General features: G+C 41.0%; 1 protein-coding gene across 3 annotated transcripts; it reads right to left on the reverse strand.

Annotated features, from left to right (window-relative positions):
* Positions 1 to 1523: 1523 nt before the first annotated feature.
* LOC106607700 (heterogeneous nuclear ribonucleoprotein Q) lies at positions 1524 to 11221 on the reverse strand. 3 transcript variants are annotated; one of them, XM_014204941.3, is made up of 11 exons: positions 11060 to 11221; positions 7760 to 7937; positions 6833 to 6951; positions 6642 to 6749; positions 6258 to 6371; positions 5805 to 5981; positions 5525 to 5660; positions 5185 to 5390; positions 4274 to 4423; positions 4047 to 4168; positions 1524 to 2608 (listed from the first exon to the last, which is right to left on the reverse strand). In XM_014204941.3, the coding sequence occupies exons 1-11, from the start codon at positions 11060 to 11062 to the stop codon at positions 2062 to 2064; spliced, it is 1860 nt and encodes a 619-aa protein (XP_014060416.3). In that variant the 5' UTR covers positions 11063 to 11221; the 3' UTR covers positions 1524 to 2061. The 3 variants fall into 3 exon arrangements, with proteins under 3 accessions (XP_014060416.3, XP_014060417.3, XP_082832921.1); XM_014204942.3 differs by lacking the exon at positions 11060 to 11221 and adding an exon at positions 10483 to 10943; XM_082976795.1 differs by lacking the exon at positions 11060 to 11221 and adding an exon at positions 9431 to 9635.
* Between the last annotated feature and the right edge of the window lie 8319 nt (positions 11222 to 19540).

Here is a 19540-nt window from a genome sequence, read left to right on the forward strand (position 1 = left end):
TTATTTTCTCATCATTACAAGCATTGGCTAAGCAGGAGGCAGACAGGCAGTCAAAGTAGTAGTGTTATTTTTCCCCCCAGGAACTCTGGCTAGTGGCTACGATATGACTATGAAGCATTAACCTACTTCACACAAAAACCTGATTGTTTTCTCTCCAATGGAATAAATGTGTAAGTGCTGCGTCCTGCTTGTGCAACTGCAATATCCGTTACAGACGATGGTTGTATAGACTTCATAATATATTTTGGGGAACGTTAGATCAAATCACTTTGTCATATTTCTTAACAGCTGAAATAACCCCAAAGACATATGCTTCATCAGCATGGTCCAGAAGAGGGTGAGTAAAAAGATAAACGTGAGGGAAGTGTGAGCAGCAGCTACAGTGTGCGTAAAATAACATGCGCATGAGCAGAATATGATCCGGATCCTTAGCTTTGAGAAAGGTTTTCAGAGGTGTGTAAAACTATTTGCAGCAACGGTCTAAAAAGTCCAAGCAACAAGTGTCTTGAGTTTGCCCTTTTGATTATCTTCTAATCTGGCAGATATGCTCCTGTAAAGTTGGAATATCATTGGACCATTGAGTTGACCTTACCATCACTTCAATTGGCAGCTTCCAGTATAACCTCACATAGCAGGTCAGTCTTCATAGTGACAGGTCAGGACCGGCCTCGACCACTTTTCCCTGCTAGTCAGGTAACAAAAGGACGCAATTAGAAGATAGATCACAACAGATGACCACATAACATCCAGCTAGGTACCTACAAGTAACTACAGAACACAGTCCAATGCACATTAAAGACAAACAAATGAACTTGAGTAAGGAAAAAGCAAAGGGGTTTCTAGTCATTCACCAAGACTTCTACACCCTTCAACTTCACATGCAACAAGGCTATGCCTTCAGGAAAAGGTAGAGCAGAACTGTGGCCATGCTGTGTTATTTTAAAGGTGACCAGAGTCAAGTGGTTGGGATATGGAAAGATTGGGGGTTATGTCCAAACTACAAGCACTACGTACAGACAGTTCATGCATGCCAATTATTCCCATCGTTACTCAATTTGAGATTGAGAAACATGTAAGATCAGTGTTAAGGCTACCAATGACTATGTAGAGCCTTCGGGGACAAGAACATCTTCACAGACTAATTTCTTAATAGCCAAAGGGATATATTTGAACTGGCCATCAGAGAAAGACTCCACTTTCATGGCATTTCTTTAAAACAGGAATCCATTTCATTTGGGCTACGAAATTGTGAAATCTAAATCGAGAATGTTTGAGATATGGTCTCAAATTAAAAAACTTAACTCAAATGGTGTATGTCTCTACACATACGTAACACTTGAATTGTGGAATATGCCGACTACTGAAATAAGTGATAACATTTTTTATGCCATGCAAATGTGAAGTTGCAGCATGTGGGAAACATAGGCAAACATTTAGTTATTTTCTTCCTTAAGGATTAAGGAGCCTTAAATTTGAAGGCAATTTGAAGAGAGAATTTTCCGAAACATGAATTTGAAACACAATTTGAGGTTTTGTACACTTCTGCGTGTATGTTTATTAAAGCAGACAAATAGCAAAAAAATACAAGCCAAAATGTAAAGCCCAATAAATAGGACTAGTCTTTTTTCTTTTTTACAAGAGACGCCATTTCCTAGCATTATCTTCTGTAAAATACAAATTGTGGTTTCATTTGTTTTAAGTAGGTACATGTTTAGGAGACATAAGTTTAGTTGCTGTTAGCTACTTAAAACATGGAATCACTAAAAACATACATAAAACTACAGCCAAATAAAACAGCTGGATCACATGACTGCACATTTTTAAATGTTTAAACCTGATTATGGAAATCGCATTAATCAACTTTGAAAAAATAAAAACCAGTTAGCCAAAAACAGTTAGAAGTGTGACTACTGTTCAAGTCCAAGCGGATTATTAAAATATATACAAGATAAATCTTGCCAGATGTCACCAAATTGGAAAAAAAAGTGAGGCAACCATATGGATTTAGAGCCAATCAGATCAAGTCTCTAAAAAAGGATTTGGAATTAAAGCCCTAATGTTCTACTTCCACTGTTGCCCAAAATAATCCTGATAAAACTCCTGGTTGTCAGATTTGTAACCATAGTTACCAGAATGATCACCACCTTGGAGCGGTTGCTGAGCAATGGGTTGAGAGCCCCAGTTCTGATTATTGGTTTGGCGCCGCTTGGAATCTGGCTGGTTGTACTCATCAGCTTTGCGCTTTCCTCCTACATTTCCACCGCGGTCACCCCTCCCACCACGTACCCCGCCGCGGCCTCTCTGTTGCACACCTTCTCTGCTTGATCCTGGACCACCTCTGCCCCTGGGAGCGCCTGGCCTGCCTCTGGCTGGGGATGCCCCCCGTGCACCTCTGCCCCCTCTTCCTCTAGCGGGAGCCTGAAAGTCTTCATAGCCATAGTAGTCGTATCCCCCGCGGTAGTTGGGGTAATCATAACCATAATAATCGTAGTAATCATCGTAGCCATAATAGTCGGGTGGGTAAGAATAACCTCCCCTACCCCGGCCGCCTCTTGTGGGAGGGGGCAACTGAGGGGGGCCGTAGTTGTAATAATAATCATCATCATACCTATGGAAGAAAGAAGCAGAACCTGGCAAAAACGTTCAAGGCACTGAACACACATTACATTTTAGTCATTTAGCAGACGCTCTCATCCAGAGCGACTTACAGTAGTGAATGCATACATTTCATACATTTTTTCCCCGTACTGGTCCCTCGTGGGAATCGAACCCACAACCCTGGCGTTGCAAACACCATGCTCTACCAACTGAGCCACACATGGACTCATTGTTCTGATTTGATGACTATAGCATTGTTCACACTGGCAGTTTAAAGTGACTCAAATCCAATTTTCATACATATCCCATTACAATCTGTCTAAACAGCCCAAAATCACATGGAATCAGATAATTCAACACACATTTCAAACCTTCACATATACATTCATGTACATACTACCTCAACTAGCCCGACCAACCTGCATTGTGTCCCGCCACACGCCAACCTCTCTTTTACGCTACTGCTACTCTCTGTTTATTATATATGCATAGTCACTTTAACCATATCTACATGTACATACCACCTCAAATCAGCCTGACTAACCGGTGTCTGTATGTAGCCTCGCTACTGTTAAAGCCTTGCTTCTGTGTATAGCCTCGCTACTGTTTTTCACTGTCTTTTTACTGTTGTTTTTATTTCTTTACTTAACTATTGTTCACCTTATACCGTTTTTCACTGTTGGTTAGAGCCTGTAAGTAAGCAGTTCACTGTAAGGTCTACACCCGTTGTATTCGGCGCACGTGACAAATAAACTTTGATTTGAAACCACCTTCTTAGGTGGTTTGAAATCAGATACAAATCTGATTCCTAGCCATGCAACTTTTCTGAATGGTAAAATATGATCTATTTGCGCCAAAATGTTTTTGTTTTTTTTACTGTTATTAGGCATATCTTGTTGCCTGTTAGCTGCTCTGTTGACAGTTTGACAAGAACAAACTGTAGGTAACTAGCTTGTTAATTGTTTACAAACAAATGAGTGAATGTGCTAGAAAGACAAACAGCTACCTAGCTAGATAGTTGACTGCTGTGGCTAGACAAAAAGGACTCATTTTAAAAGGCTTTAAGTGTTGTTACACTATGACACTCTTTGAACTTTCAAAGCAACAGGGAAACATCCATGGCAGGCATTGTTGTTACCTTAGCTTGCTACGTAACTTCTGATTGATAGAAGGCACAAGCACCACCAAATCAGCCTACACCACTGCACACACCCATCATTGCTATGACAACTAGCATAGCCATGTCAGCAAATAACTGCCATCTGAACACCCACAAATCTGATTTGGTCACTTGTACCTTGCCATTTTGACAGTCAGTACTCCAAAACGGATTTGAACATTAGGGCCTGCAGTGTAAACAAGGCCTTAGAATCAGTCATGCACCAATTTCAAATTGGGCCTTGAAAAGTGGAGCGCAAAAAATATATTTTGTACAAGACATGTCTTACATGTTTGTTTTGGCTGCTTGTCTCTGAGCTTTGCGTTCCTTCCTCTTCTGATCGGGGGGCTTTGCAAAGACTATGTCAATGTGCTCTCCTTCCAGAACTTTGCCATTCATTTGAGCCAATGCCTGTGGAGATAGTGGCAAACTACAGTCATCATACAATTAAACACCCTCAATGTCATTTACTTACCACAATGTATTCTCATTATATTATCACTCAATATAAAGTACCTTAACTGCAGCGTCCCTCTCATCAAAGTGAACGAAGGCGTAATCTTTCAGCTTTTTCACTCGCTCCAGTTTACCAAACTGGCTGAAGGATTTTTCAAGTATTTCTTCCGTAACGCTGTTCGCAAGGTTTCGGACAAACAAAACTTTGACCTGTGGGTTGAAATGCACAATGGGAAATGTGTTAAGAACTTCAAGTACATGGGTTACACAAAGGCATCAGTGTGATCTGCACCCACTTAAAGACTAGTGGTTGTATTTTGTTAAATGAAAGACATCCAAGGTTGATCAAGCATCACCCGCAAGCCTATAATGCAAGACTTCAGGTTGGAAATATATCAATGAAAATCTCCAGTGTTGCTTACAGTTACAGTTTTGACTTAAAACCAGCTTGAAAATCTATGGCAAGACTTGAAAATGGCTGTCCAGCAATGATCAACAACCAACTTGACAGAGCTTGAAGAATATTAAAAAGAATAATGTGCAAATATTGTACAATCCAGGTGTGCAAAGCTCTTAGACGCTTACCCAGAAAGACTCACAGCTGTAAATCGGTTCCAAATGTGATTCTAACATGGGTGCGACTACATATGTAAATGTGATAACGGCTTTCATTTTCAATAAATTTGCAAACATTTCTAAAAATGCGTTTTCACTTTATCATTTTGGGGTATTGTGTGCAGATGGGTGAGAAATCTATTTAATCAATTTTGAATTCAGGCTGTAACAAAATGTGGAATAAGTCGAGGGGTATGAATACTTTCTGAAGGCACTGTATATAGTGCACTACTTTTGAGCAGGTCCAATGGGCCCTGGTCAAAAGCAGTGCACTATATAGGGAATAGGGTGCCCTTTGGGACATAACAACTTGCTTCTCCAGTGTTTCATCACTTTGTAGTCAGCAGATCACTTACCTTGGCCATAACCTCTGGATCTGGGTCCTCTATGGGATCTGCCCATTCCACAGTAACCACGTTCCCCCACACTTTCACCTTGCCACTCATTAGCCTGCGTCTGGCCTGAGCAGCAGTTTTATGGTCCTCGTATTCCAAAAAGCAAAAACCTCTGTTCTTCTTTTTGTCATCTGGCTGATGGTACAGTATGACATCATTAAGACCCTCTGTTAGAAATAATACAAGTTAAGCAAGGTTTGAGCAAAATGTGATCATGTATTTAATTACAACTACAAGACATGTCGTTGACTTAATCAAATGAAAAGGGCCCATCTCACCCATCAACAAAGATCTTTCTTACCTGTGACTTTAGCAAACTCCTCCACAATCTGTTCTTTCGTTTTACTCTTGGGGATGGAGCCGACGAACAGCCGGTTATTGGCAACAGATATACACACTCCAATGTGTTTGCCGGGGCGTATTTCGTTATTATTACACTGGGGAAAGAGGAACTCATCAACCAGTGTGACAAGGATAAATATGAAACAGCCATGGCACAGACTATGCCAAAGTTCATACTTCCAAACTGACTGATAGGCTGAAGAGACAGCCCATAACTGGAAGCATGGGGAAACACTGACCAGGTTTACAGCCTCCGAGGCAGCCTCTTTAGTGCAGAAGGTGACAAAGGCGTAGCCCCTGTTCAAGCCACTCAGGGGGTCCATCATTAGACGTAGATCCCAGATAGGTCCCGCCTTCTCAAAGAGGGGCACCAGCTCATCCTCAAACAAGTCTCGAGGAATTTTCCCAACAAATATCTGCAAAGGGAGGTCATGAAACAAGTCATGAAAAAACATGTGTGAGCAGCTAAGAAAGTGGTCAGTTCTGGAAATGTAAAATATTTATGGGAATCAAGGAGACGAGAGCGGGGAAAAAAACATATAATTTGGCCCAGTCAGATCTTAGCGGTAAGCTCTCAGTGTAACAAGAGTCACTCCAGAATTACAAACGTCATCATAAGGCCAAACAGAGATTTGTCGACATTTGATGGTCTTATTCAAAAGTGTTTGTTCCCTGAAAGATAAAGACCTTACCTCTGTTCCAATAGTGGGTTGAGCACCTGAATACACAGACTCTGGGGGGGGGCCTCCATACTTCCGCTGACCCGTTGTCACATCAAGTGTATAGATGGTTCTATCAAGCAGAGCCTGTCATTATCAAAATAAAAATATTTAATGTTGCTGTAACCACACACAGACACCGCTTGATTTTCACACAACCACAATAAATCAACTATGCAAAAAACGGGACCGCGTAGCCTAAACTGAAAGACTTTTGTAACACACTGACGAGCTAAGTCAAGATCAAGTCTGCCAACAAATGAGCAAGACTCTTACAATTGGTTATGCCAAGATATTGGAAAAGAGGCATGCCTTCATCTCTACAAAGTGTAAACTTCCTTCCTGGTGTTGACATACTTTTATTTTCGCCTCATCTGGTCCTTTCGTGGAATCTGAAACTTTGGTCCCTTGCTTCTCCCTCTGTCTATAAGTCTTCATTACTCCACAGAGGAAGGCACTTTTGTTCTGAAAAGGAAAGTTGAAGCTTTTAGTACTCCCTGCGTTGCATTAAATCATCCTCAACTAAGTGTAACGCAGCGGCCACTTACTTGCACATGCGACAGATCACTTTCCTTAAATTCAAGCAGGACTTGTAGAGCACCTTCTTCGTTAAATTCTTTCAATGCTTCAATAGCCCTTTCATCTAGGTCACTGTGCGCTACCAGGCCTGTAGAAGGGTGACATTTCAAATATAACCACTGTTTGCCAATGAAATCACAAAGAACTCATGGGATTAAGTCCAATCAGATCTTAGCGGTAAACCATCACAGCAACGTTGAGTTGCTCCAGTATTTGAGTATAGAGATCATCATGTGGACAACCAAAACCCCAAAAAATTGTCACCGTTGCTAGAAATAGTAACCAGCCAGGCTAGTTGTACATTATAAAATATGAAGAATAATGATTTATGCTTACAGAAACCAAGGAAATGCACACGAACAAGCTCATCAAAGGAGGGAAAAAGTATCTCGCTAACTGCACCCACAACCAAAAGCATCAATCCTACTGCATGAACCAGGTCAGCTGTACATGCACAAATCAATTCAGACATCTGAACACCCCCACTACGCTTTTCTTTTGCTCCCCCGGAGACCATATCAAGACAACAACACAACACCCCCCCCCCAGCGTTGCAGAGTTCCATCCTTAAATAAAAACATGCTCCGGAACTTTGGTTGGCAATTACAAACATACTTTAAAGCTCCTGCTTTGGGCTGGATGTGTCAATGTGTAGTTTATACGTGCATAACCTATTAGCAGAATTAGTGTTAGCCATAGCAAAGCTCGTCAACTCCACCCAGAAACAATGCATTCAAATTCACAGTTTTGTTATGGTGGGGATAGCTTTGTTTGTAAATATATCACACAAAGTTGCTTAGGTAAATAAATACAAGTTTCTAATAGAAATACAAACTAAAAAGGAAGAACATGACAACAACAAAAAAACAGTTAGGTTATGCATAACATGCACTTACCTGCTATGTAAATTGCATCTAGTTTTTCTGCAACTTCCTGTGGTAAGCCAGCATCTAATAAAGTCTGGAAACTGTCTGAATGGATAACTTCAGCTGTAGCTGTGTCCACTTCAGTTATGCCTATTGGTTCCTCTGTACCATTCCCATTTACATGATCGGTCATCTGATCGGTCGCCATCTGTTTAATGCAATGATGAGTAAAATGATTTGAATGACTGTTCCAATAACAGTTAAGCACCTACTGCACTTAGCCAATTCAAATAAGCAAAACATAACTTTCAGGCATATCATCATTGCTTGCCTGGAAATCCGAAGTTGAATTGCATTGAATACCATGTTGGGCAGAAATGAGTGTTTGAATCAGGAAGGTTTCCTCCCTCTACAAGCCAGAGTGTTTAATAAAATTATATTTTAACGTACTTTACCGTTTGTCTGTGCAGTTGGTCCTTTTGGCGGCAGCAATGTGAGACAATATATTCACAGGAAAGTACAATTACATCAACTCTGTAAAGTGCTTGTAGTGTTCAGATCTCTGAAGCATGCACAGAAGCATGTAAACGAGCTCGACAAGTATGTATGCATCTCCTGCATATATTTTTTATATTGTGAGCATGCTTCAGGTGAATGATTTCTTTATTTCAGACGAAGGGTATTGCTATGGGATCCCCCATGGTTCCTAACTATGCTCATTTGTATGTGGGTTACATGGAGAAACAGTCCATTTTCAATTCTCTCAAAAATGTTTTCTTGCCTAACATCATTATTTGGAAACGGTATATTGATGATATTTTTGTTCTGTGGAGGGGTGATGCAAAACAGCTCCAGGTGTTCCATGCTTTTCTTAACTCCTGTTCTGAGCATCTGAGATTTACAATGCAATCTGATACACGTCAAATCAGTTTTCTTGATGTACTGATCTTGTGTGAAGATAATGTTCTATACACTGATCTTTACAGGAAACCTACTGATCGTAACAGTTTGTTGAGGGCTGATAGTTGTCACCCACTTCCCTTGAAAAACAGTTTGCCCTACAGCCAATTCTGTCAAATCAAAATAATTTGTAAAAAACAATCTGTTATTGGCTGAGACCAAAGAAAATTCAAGGGGAGGGGGTACAAAAATGGTCAGATTAATACTGCCATTGAGAAAAATTCAAAACAAAACATGACCTTTTTCAAGGTCAGTCTTGCAAAAATAAGCATTCTTGCGTTCTAACTACCCGCTATTCAAAGTGCTTTGAACAAATTAAGGGAATCGTTCACAAACATTGGCACATTCTAAGATCCGATGATAGTATCGGTAATGTGTTTTCGGACCTTCCCTTGGTCGTATTCTCGCGGGGCAGAAACCTCAGAGATCAACTGGTAAACTCTGATTTACCACCCCAAGATATCCCCGCACAACGTGTATTTGCTCCCCTACTGGATGGAAACTACAAGTGTAATAACGGCTGTGCTCAATGTAATGGCACTTATACATGTAGATCCTTCAAACACCCCCAAACAGGGAAACAGATCCCAATCTAAGGTGTTATCACGTGCTCCACTAAGGCAGTTATTTATCTTAGAACTTGTCCTTGTGGTAAAAAATTATGTGGGTAAAACAAAGCGCGAATTAAAAGTACGTATCTTGGAGCATCGTAGCACAATTAGGCGCAAAAACTCGACTTACCCAGTTGCGGCCCACTTTTTGGAAGAAAACCACTTGATTTCGTCTCTACGTTATATTGGCATTGAACATGTCACCCTCCCTAGGAACGGGGGTGAACTCGACAATTTATTGTTAAAACGAGAGGCTGCTTGGATCTTTAATTTAAAGACCCTTGCTCCCTTCGGTCTCAACGTAGACTTTGATCTGAAGCCATTCTTGTGATTGTGCTACTGTAAATGTTTGTAGGCTTATGTAGCCAAATTGTATCTATGATCGTACGCTATCCATTCGTTTTTTTTTATGCTATTTTAATATGAGAATTAACCAATGATATCAGGCCACACCCGGCCATGATTAGACACATGTGTGTCGTTTGACACTATATAAATGAGTCATCCCGCAGTGTTTGTCATTATACCCTGGTGAAGACAGCTTGTATGTCGAAACATTGGACATAAATATTTTTTTGCATCTGAGCGCCTAGATTGTGCGGCTCTCCTTTATTTTTTTAAGTGTTCCACTCCCCTAGCCAGCACCTCGCATAAATAGGTGTGCGTTCTTTCGCCTCTAGCATCTGAATGCACGACCAGCGCTCTGAAAAGTTGATGTAATTATACATTCCTAATGTTAAAAGACCAACCGGTAAAGTATATTAAAATATAATTGTATTCAACATTCGGGACTGATTCAAAAGCTAATTTCTGTCCAACTTGGAATTCAATGTAATTCAACGTCGGGTTTCCAGGCAACATTGCATACAAAGAAGCATTTAAATTGTCCTGGCAAGTTTAGTGCACAGGTGACAAATCAACCCGCTGACGCTAATCACGAAACTACTACAACGAAGACATAGCTAACGTCATGATAAAAACCATCAGTTATGTTACGTCGATGGTCTTGTTTTAGCTAGCTACTATAGTGCCTGAACAATTTGTCAGGACACCAGGCATATACTGAACATATTGCTACTTAACTGAATTGGAGTCATTGGCTAACCGTTAACTACATTCAGTTAGCTAGCATTTGGTTTGTTGTTTGACTACCTATTCGAGCAGAACCAGCTAGTTACTTACTGTAGTTAACGTTGCACGTGCTTTTGTGCACACCGGTATTTTTTTTTTCTGGCGATCTTCTTACGGTCTGCTACTTAATTAGCTTCCAATGCATTGCTAAACAAGCCAGCCAGTGCAGCTTAACGACGTTAAACGTTACTGTAACGTACTTGGAAACAATTAACTAGCCAAGAAATGCTTGAATGTTAACGACTTAGCTAATGTTTCAAGACTAAAATGTTTGCACTCCCGTTAACCAGCCCATACTCGAGACATCCACGCCGCGTAGCCATAGTTAGTTCTACGTAACCGGTTGCTAACTAAAGCGAATAACAAGTTAGCTAGCTAACGTTAATTAACCTTTGTCATGCGTGTCACACCGCTTCCGCAACGTTATTGGAACTACTCCATTGGCGCCGGCCTGGTCTCCAGGCGCAAAATAACTAGCTAACTCTGGAATTCACTTTCAAAATGTCGAGTAGGACTCTTAGGAGTAACGTTACTTAGCTAGCTAACTACATTCCACGTTTTTAAAAACACAGCCAGAACAAGTCACCTATCCGCGTAAATTCACCAGTTAACACATGTAAATACTTACCATTCGATAGTTCACGAAGGTGCACGTTGCTGATTTGTCTGATTTCAGGGTGTTTAAAAAAAATAAATAAAAAAAACTACGATTCCCGGCATAAGGTTAGGTCATGCTCCTGTCCGGATAATGTGAAATGGCGGCTAGTTGACTGACGCCGTGAGTGTTACCACAGCCACAGAGTCAAAACTGAATATAAATAATGAAAACAAAAATGAGTTTTTGATCTTAATATAAGATAAGGTTTAGGCATATGGTTAGCAGTGTGGTTAGATTTAAAGTCAGATTTTAAAAACAGATTTAGTATAAATAGCCGAGGTTTCTGACTTTGTAGCTGTGGTAACTAATGACGTGCCCTCCGAGTGCTTCAACATATGGGGTTTCAGCAACTGCTAACCACGGGCTGGTGTATTTTCGCGGGACTGGGAGTTTGGGTGGGAGCATGCATGCACCTTTTGGCACAGAACAGAAGCAATGGCATAGTAACTTTATTTGTCCAGAACAAACGGAGACAAAGGTGTTAAATATTTAAGGCATCATAGCTATCTTCATCACTCTTCATGTCCCATGAATTAGTTTTTCTCACAAGAAAAGGTATCGGACATATGGACCCAAATTAAAGTGTACAGTTCATTTAGAAAGTATTCACACCCCTTGACTTTTTCCACGTTTTGTTTTACAGCCTGAATTTTTAATTGATTAAATTGACATTATTATTTTTTTGGCACTGACCTATACACTACCCCAAGATGTCAAAGTGGAATTAGTTTTTTTGACATTGCTTAAATGAAACGCTGGGGTGTCTCAAATCCAATATTCAACCCCTTTGTTATGGCAAGCCTAAATACATTTAGGTGTAACCACCCCCCCAGGCAAAATCCTAAAGGTTAACCTAGTACAGTCTGCTTTCCACCAGACACTGGGAGATTAATTCACCTTTCAACAGGACAATAACCTAAAACAGAAGGCCAAATCTAAACTGGAGTTGCTTACCAAGTTAGTTTTGACTTAAATCTGCCTGACAATCTAGGCAAGACCTGAAAATGGTTGTCTAGCAATGATCAACAACCAATTTAACAGCTTGATTAAAGAATATTGGCCAAATGTTGTACAATGCAAGTTTGGAATGCTCTTCAGATTTACCCAGAAAGGCAAATAGCTGTAATTACTGTCAAGGTGATACTAACATGTATTGACTCAGGGGGCTGAATACTTATCTAATCAATATACTGTATAAAAGTGGAATTTTTCTTCCACTTTGACAGAGTATTTTGTGTAGATCATTAACAAGAATTACAATTAAATCCATGTTAATCCCACTTTGTAATACAACAAAATGTGGGAAAAGTCAAGGGGTGTGAATACTTTTTGAAGGCACTGTAGGTGGACCCAAGTTATGTAATCTTCAGAACAGTCAGACAAATAAGCATTTCAAAAGCATTATTTTTTTCAAGGCTTCACATAATTTCATAAAGAAATGTAAATTATTCTGGACAAGACAACCATCACTTCATATTACATTATGCAGTGCTAGTACTGATGCTTAGAGCTAATTTAATCTCATTCAGGTTTATGCCTCTGTCTCGGGGTCAGATGACTTGGATAAGTCAGAGTCAGATGATGTATCCAATTTAATATTTGAATCTGTCTTTCAAGAGCGGTACCTGGTAAATTACCAGTACCCCACTTTCACCCCTTCAGGTCATCTATTGCATTTTACTAGCACCTAAGGTACACAATTTAAGAAACATTTTTAGGGGTGGTTTCCCAGACACAGAATCTTCATTGAAAGTGCATTATAGTCCAGGAAACTGTCCCTTGAAATAAAATGAAGCTAAAATGTATTTACTTTAAATTTGTAGCTGTGGTTAAAAACAGAGAATTAAGTCAACAGGAGGATGTTCCTGGATAGGTTCTGCCTGAGGACTTGCAACCTCTGGGGGACTATAGTCCCATGCTCTCCACCTGCCACTGTTCAGTTTTTGGGCCTGACCACAGCTACCTGGGGAGGGAGGGAACACAATTTGCATTGCTTCAGTTGTGTTGCTACAGTAAAATGAAAAACATAGCTATATTATTGCAAAGTGATGGAGGCCCTCCCCTATGACCTTTTCCAATGGCTTTTGAGAAGGATGGGGGGAATTGAGGAAATATGAATTGTCAAAGGTACTACCGTCCTTCTTACATCTCTCCTCTGGCTCCATGGGCCAGGGCGACTCTTCAAACCCAACATCACGTGGTTCATGCATGTCATTACGACCTGCTCCAAGTGCAACACCATCTCCTCTAAAGTCCATGGTAAGGTCCTTGGTAGGGGGGAGGGGACAGGACATATGTACTCATTACAACTGGAACTATTAGTCTAATATCTTGTAGATCTCCACGTTGTGGATAATAAGCAATGCTGTGGAAAACTTTCACCCTTGAAACATGTTTTGATTGATAAGGTCCATGTTGAGAAAGCCATGTGCAAAGCATTTTAAATATCAGTTGTCAAACCTTACCTCTACAGAATAGTCTTTCTCCATTCTCTCATGACAATTGCTCCCTCACCTTGAGGCACTTATGCCAAATTCATTAGAGCTGTGTCATACCACTATGAAATTGAATATGGCGTGTTCCTTAGGAATTACATATCCCCAATAATGATTCTTTAGAGGACTTAGCTCTGTAGAATTGAAACAATGACACATTTTGTCATTATAAGAGCAGACATGGTGAGGTCATTAGATTCCACAAGCCATCGTTCTCAGCCAAAGGAGAATGATGCTTAGGCGACAAACGCCTAAGCAGTGAAACAAAAACTCAAGACAGAATGCACTTGGCTAAATTATCTTTATTAAAAGAAAAGTTAATACAGTTAATCCACAAAACACTACAGTCAATATGAAAAAAAACTCGGCGCTAATTTAGTCCTTTAGCTTTGTAAATTAAAATAAAGCAAAGCTGTAGTCTCCACATTGCCAGTGATGGTCAGCCCAGTTTCTGATACAGATCACAATGAGTATGATTACATGCACACAATAATACGATTATTGTGGATAGTCAGATTAATATAATAGTTAAAACATTTACATGCTTTGCAAGAAGATCAATTTCCCTAATAATCCTGTTTACATGGACACATCTGAAATCATTCTACCTGATGCCATGGAACTTAAATAAATGCTGAAAAATCGGCAACCAAAATAAACATTCTATCACAGCAACCATGTTTTTTTTGTTGCAAAGCCTATTTGATTCTGAGTTCTGACATAGGCTATAAAGTTTGTATGTGAAACCTATTGCTACAATGTACATTGCCGTGAAAAAAGTATTTGCCCCTTTCTGGCTCCCACATTTTGTACACTTTTTTTTTCAACTAAAACCTAATATTAGATAAAGGGAAGCTGAGTGAAAAACATGATTCGATGTGTTATTTCAAAGTGTTGATGTCTTCACTATTATTCTACAATGTAGAAAATAGCCATAATAAAGAAAAACCCTTGAATGAGTCAGTGTGTCCAAATCTTTCACTGGTACTGTACTTCCCCAGTGTCAGATGAACACGTGGATACTATTTTTATGTCTCTGCGTCCAGTATGAAAGAAGATGGAAATGCGTGTGAAAAGCAGGCGGGAGGAGGCGAGATCATGTGGGAATATTCTAGCAAATGAGAGGGCAGATGCACGTGTGAACAACAGGCACAACGCCGCTATAAAATAGTTTTTCTCAAAGTTGCCAGAATGTCATGGTCGTTACACACTGAGTATACCAAACATTAGGAACACCTTCCTCAAATTGAGTTTCAACCCCCCCCTGCTTTTGCCCTCAGAACATTCTCAATTCATCAGGGGATGGACTATACAAGGTGTCGAAAGCGTTCCACAGGGATGCTGGCCCATGTTGACCAATCCTTCCAGCAGTTGTGTCAAGTTGGCTAGATGTCCTTTGGGTGGTGGACAATTCTTGATACACACGGGAAACTGTTGAGCATGAAAAACCCAGCAGCGTTGCAGTTCTTGACACAAACTGGTGCACCTGGCACCTACTACCATTACCCGTTCAAAGGCAATTAAATATTTTGTCTTTCCCATTCACCCTCTGAATGGCACACATACACAATCCATGTCTCAATTGTCTCAAGGCTTAAAAATCCTTCTTTAACTCACTTCCTCCCATTCATCTACACTGATTGGAGTGGATTTAACAAGTAACATCAATAAGGCATCATAGCTTTCACCTGGATTCACCTGGTTAGTCTGTCATGGAAAGAGCAGGTGTTCTTAATGTTTTGTATACTCAGTGTACATCCTGTAAACTCATAACAATCTAATAGTAAGAGTGCAATAGCATGGCCTCCATTAATCAATCCACGCAGTGAGTCCAGATAAACGTTTAGAACTCTTTGGTTTAATTCCACCTATTCATATGAAGTGTATCAGTCTCTTCTATTCTTCCTTTAGAATTATAGAATGTTTCACATAAACAATGTTCATCCACTAGGAGCAGTGGTATAGAGTCGAGAGTCTTGATAGTCAACACACCAAAACAAAAGCACCAGTATGGTGCCTCAATAGTCAATGTATGCAATCAAACACTGATATACTGTAGCTTTAGACTGATAACCCCCAATGAAAATAATAAAGAGCAGTGGACTGATTTCTCCAACTATCAGCATGAAACACAAAAAGAAAGTTGTTTCTCAAAACCACTTACAGTATTCAACAAAGGGTAACAAAGTATTTCTCACACTTAGTAACCCTTAATAACCAATACCAAAATAGTTTCTCACTACCTCGTTGGTGAAATATCCAAACAGTCATCCAACCCATGACCTTGTAGATAATCAACCTTTGATTATCAGAACCTGAAAGTCACAAAGAAAATAGTCAATAAAATAAAATAATAAAGTTGGTTTTGTTTCAACTCAGTCCCTGTTGACTTATTTATTTCTGTATAGACAGGAGTAGGCTCATTAGGCTATATGAGCCTACTCCTCTGTAAACTGGTCATCTCGCTATACCTCTTCGCAAGACCCACTGGTTGATGCTTATTTATAAAACCCTCTTAGACCACACTCCGCCCTGAGATACCTACTGCAGCCATCATCCTCCGCATACAACACCCATACTGCCAGTCACGTTCTGTTAAAGGTCTCCAAAGCACACACATCCCTGGGTCGCTCCTCTTTTCAGTTCGCTGCAGCTAGCGACTGGAACGAGCTGCAAAAAAACACTCACACTGGACAATTTTTTTATCTCCATCTTAATTCAAAGCTTCAGTCATGGACAGTCTCTACCTTCTTGCCCTTTGTGCTGATGTCTTTGCCCAATAATGTTTGTACCATGTTTTGTGCTGCTGCCATGTTGTGCTGCAACCATGTTGTCATGTTGTGTTGCTGCCATGCTATGTTGTCTTAGGTCTCTTTATGCAGTGGTGTGTCTCTTGTCGTGATGTGTGTTTTGTCCTATATTTTTTACATTTTTAAATTTTATTCCCAGCCCCCGTAGGATGCCTTTTGGTAGGCCATCATTGTAAATAAGAATTTGTTCTTAACTGACTTGCCTAGTTAAATAAAATAAATACAATTTCGGCATTTAATTAAATTGACTTGTTAGTCCCCCATAGTAGAAAAGTTGACCTATTCTATTGGTCAACTTGTAGAGAAAGAAATAGCACAGACTCTGGGACAGTTGTGGGATGATAGATCCCAAATTCATACAACCAGTAGGCCTGGTAGGCCTAGCTACATGGTGCCAGTTAAATAACCTCTCCCTCAATGTCAACAAAACGAAGGAGCTGATCCTGGACTTCAGGAGACAGCAGAGGGAACACGCTCCTATCCACATTAACGGGGCCGCAGTGGAGAAGGTGCAAAGCTTGAAGTTCCTTGTCGTACACGTCACTAACAATCTGAAATGGTCCACCCACACTGACCGTGTAGTAAAGGACAAACAGCGCCTCTTCAATAACAGGAGGCTGAAGAAATTTGGCTTGCCCCCTAATACCCTCAAACTTTTACAGATGCACCATTGAGAGCATCCTGTATCACACTGCCTTGTATGGCAACTGCATCGTCTGCAACCGCAGGGCTCTCTAGAGGGTGGTGTGGTCAACCCAAATGCCATCACTAGCCGGCCTACACCCAGTACCCTGCCCTGAACTTAATCACTGTCACTACCTGGCAACCACCCGGTTACTCATCCCTCATCCCTGTACATAGACATGGAACACTGGTCACTTTTAGGTTTACATATTGTTTTACCCATTTCATATGTACTGTATTCTAGTCAAGGCCATCATATTCAACTATTGATGTACATATACTATTCTATCCATGTATTCTTTAGATATACACTATATATTCTATCCATAATGTCTAGACAGCCCATCACTAATACATACAGTGCAGTCGGAAAGTATTCAGGCCCATTGACTTTTTCCACATTTTGTTGCAGCCTTATTCTAAAATTGATTCAATTGTTTTCCCCAACACAGAATACCCCATAATGACAAAGCAGCAAAAACAGATTTAGAAATGTTTGCGAATTTATTACTAAAAAAATATTTAAATTCTGACCCTTTACTCTGTATTTTGTTGAAGCACCTTTGGCAGTCTTCTTGGGTATGACGCTACAAGCTTGGCACACTTGTATTTGGGGAGTTTCTCACAATCTTCTCTGCAGATCCTCTCAAGCTCTGTCAGGTTGAATGGGGAGCGTCGCTGCACCGCCACTTTCAGGTCTCTCCAGAGATGGTCGATCGGGTTCAAGTCCGGGCTCTGGCTGGGCCACTCAAGGACATTCAGAGACTTATCCCGAAGCCACTCCTGCATTCATTTGGCTGTGTGCTTAAGGTTGTTGTCCTGTTGGAAGGTGAACCTTTGCCCAAGTCTGAGGTCCTGAGCACTCTGGAGCTGGTTTTCATTAAGGATCTCTGTGCTTTGCTCTGTTCATCTTTGCCTCGATCCTGACTAGTCTCCCAGTCCCTGCCGCTAAAAAACATCCCCACAGCATGATGCTGCCACCACCATGCTTCACCGTAGGAATGGTGCCAGGTTTCCTCCGGACATGACGCTTGGCATTCAGGCCAAAGAGTTCAACTTGGTTTCATCAGAGCAGAGAATCTTGTTTTTCATGGTCAGAGTTCTTTAGGTGCCTTTTGGCAAACACCAAGCGAGCTGTCATGTGCCTTTTACTGAACAGTGGCTTCCATCTGGCCACTCCACCATAAAGGCCGGATTGGTGGAGTGTTGCAGAGATGGGAAAACCTTCCAGAAGGACAACCATCCCAACAGAGGAACTCTGGAGCTCTTTCAGAGTGACCATAGGGTTCTTGGTCACCTCCCTGATCCCCCGATTGCTCAGTTTAGCCGGGCGGCCAGCTCTAGAAAGAGTCTTGGTGGTTTCCAACTTCTTCCATTTAAGAATGATGGAGCCACTGTGTTCTTGGGGACCTTCAATACTGCAGAAATGTTTTGGTTCCTTTCCCCAGATCTGTGCCTCAACAATCCTGTCTCAGAGCTCTACGCACAATTCCTTCAACCTCATGGCTTGGTTTTTGCTCTGACATAGACTGTCATCTGAGGGACCTTATATAGACAGGTGTGTGCCTATCCAAATCATGTCCAATCAATTGAATTTACCACAGGTGGACTCCAATCAAGTTATAGATACGTCTCAAGGATGATAAATAGAAACAGGACACACCTGAGCTCAATATCGGGTCTCATAGCAAATGGTTTGAATACTTATGTAAATATGGTATATATATATATACACTCCGGACTCTGACATTGCTCATCCTAATATTTCTATATTTCTTCATTCCATTACTCACACCCTGATCAGTTTCACCTGTTTTTGTGCTTGTTTCCACCCTCCTCCAGGCGTCGCCCATTTCCCCATTATCCCTGTGTATTTATAACTGTGTTCTCTGTTTGTCTGTTGCTAATTCGTCTCATCAAGCCTACCAGTGGTTTTCCCATACTCCTCTGCCTGCCCTGACCCTGCCTGCCGTTCTGTACCTTTCGGACTCTGCTCTGGATTACTGACCTCTGTCTGCCCTTGACCTGTCATTTGCCTGCCCCGTTTTTGTAATAAACTTTAGTTACTTCGAACTATCTGGGTCTTATCCTGTGGTCTGAAAGTACGAACTGGCCATGACTGACCCTGCAGACTCGGACCAGCTCCACAACGCCATCTCCTCCCAAGGAGCCACCATTGGGAGAGACGAGGAGTTACTTCGAGGTCTTCTGGACGGATTCCAGACCTTGGCAGAACTCCATGACTGTGCCTTGAATACATTGCTGGAGCAATTCCGCGGATTACCTATGAGACAGCCAGCCACCACAGTAGCCTTTCAGCCCCCCAGTAACACCGCTGTCAGCAGTGCGACTCTCCAGGACACCCTTGCTTCCCGAGAACCTTCTTACCACCTCCGGAATGCTTCGCTGGAGGGTCAGGATTAGGGTTGCACCTTTTGGAGAATATTCAGAGGTGGAAACCT

The sequence above is a fragment of the Salmo salar genome, chromosome 06 (assembly GCF_965601325.2).
Source record: "Salmo salar chromosome 06, fSalSal1, whole genome shotgun sequence".
NCBI lineage: Eukaryota > Metazoa > Chordata > Actinopteri > Salmoniformes > Salmonidae > Salmo > Salmo salar.

Bases quoted from the DNA above. Each gene is read 5' to 3' on its own strand.
- LOC106607700 (XM_014204941.3), bottom strand. The intron at 5,982-6,257 runs GTAAGGTCTTTA...CTCCCTTTGCAG, and splicing joins AACCCACTATTGGAACAGAG to ATATTTGTTGGGAAAATTCC. The intron at 4,169-4,273 runs GTACTTTATATT...CTATCTCCACAG, and splicing joins AGAGGGACGCTGCAGTTAAG to GCATTGGCTCAAATGAATGG.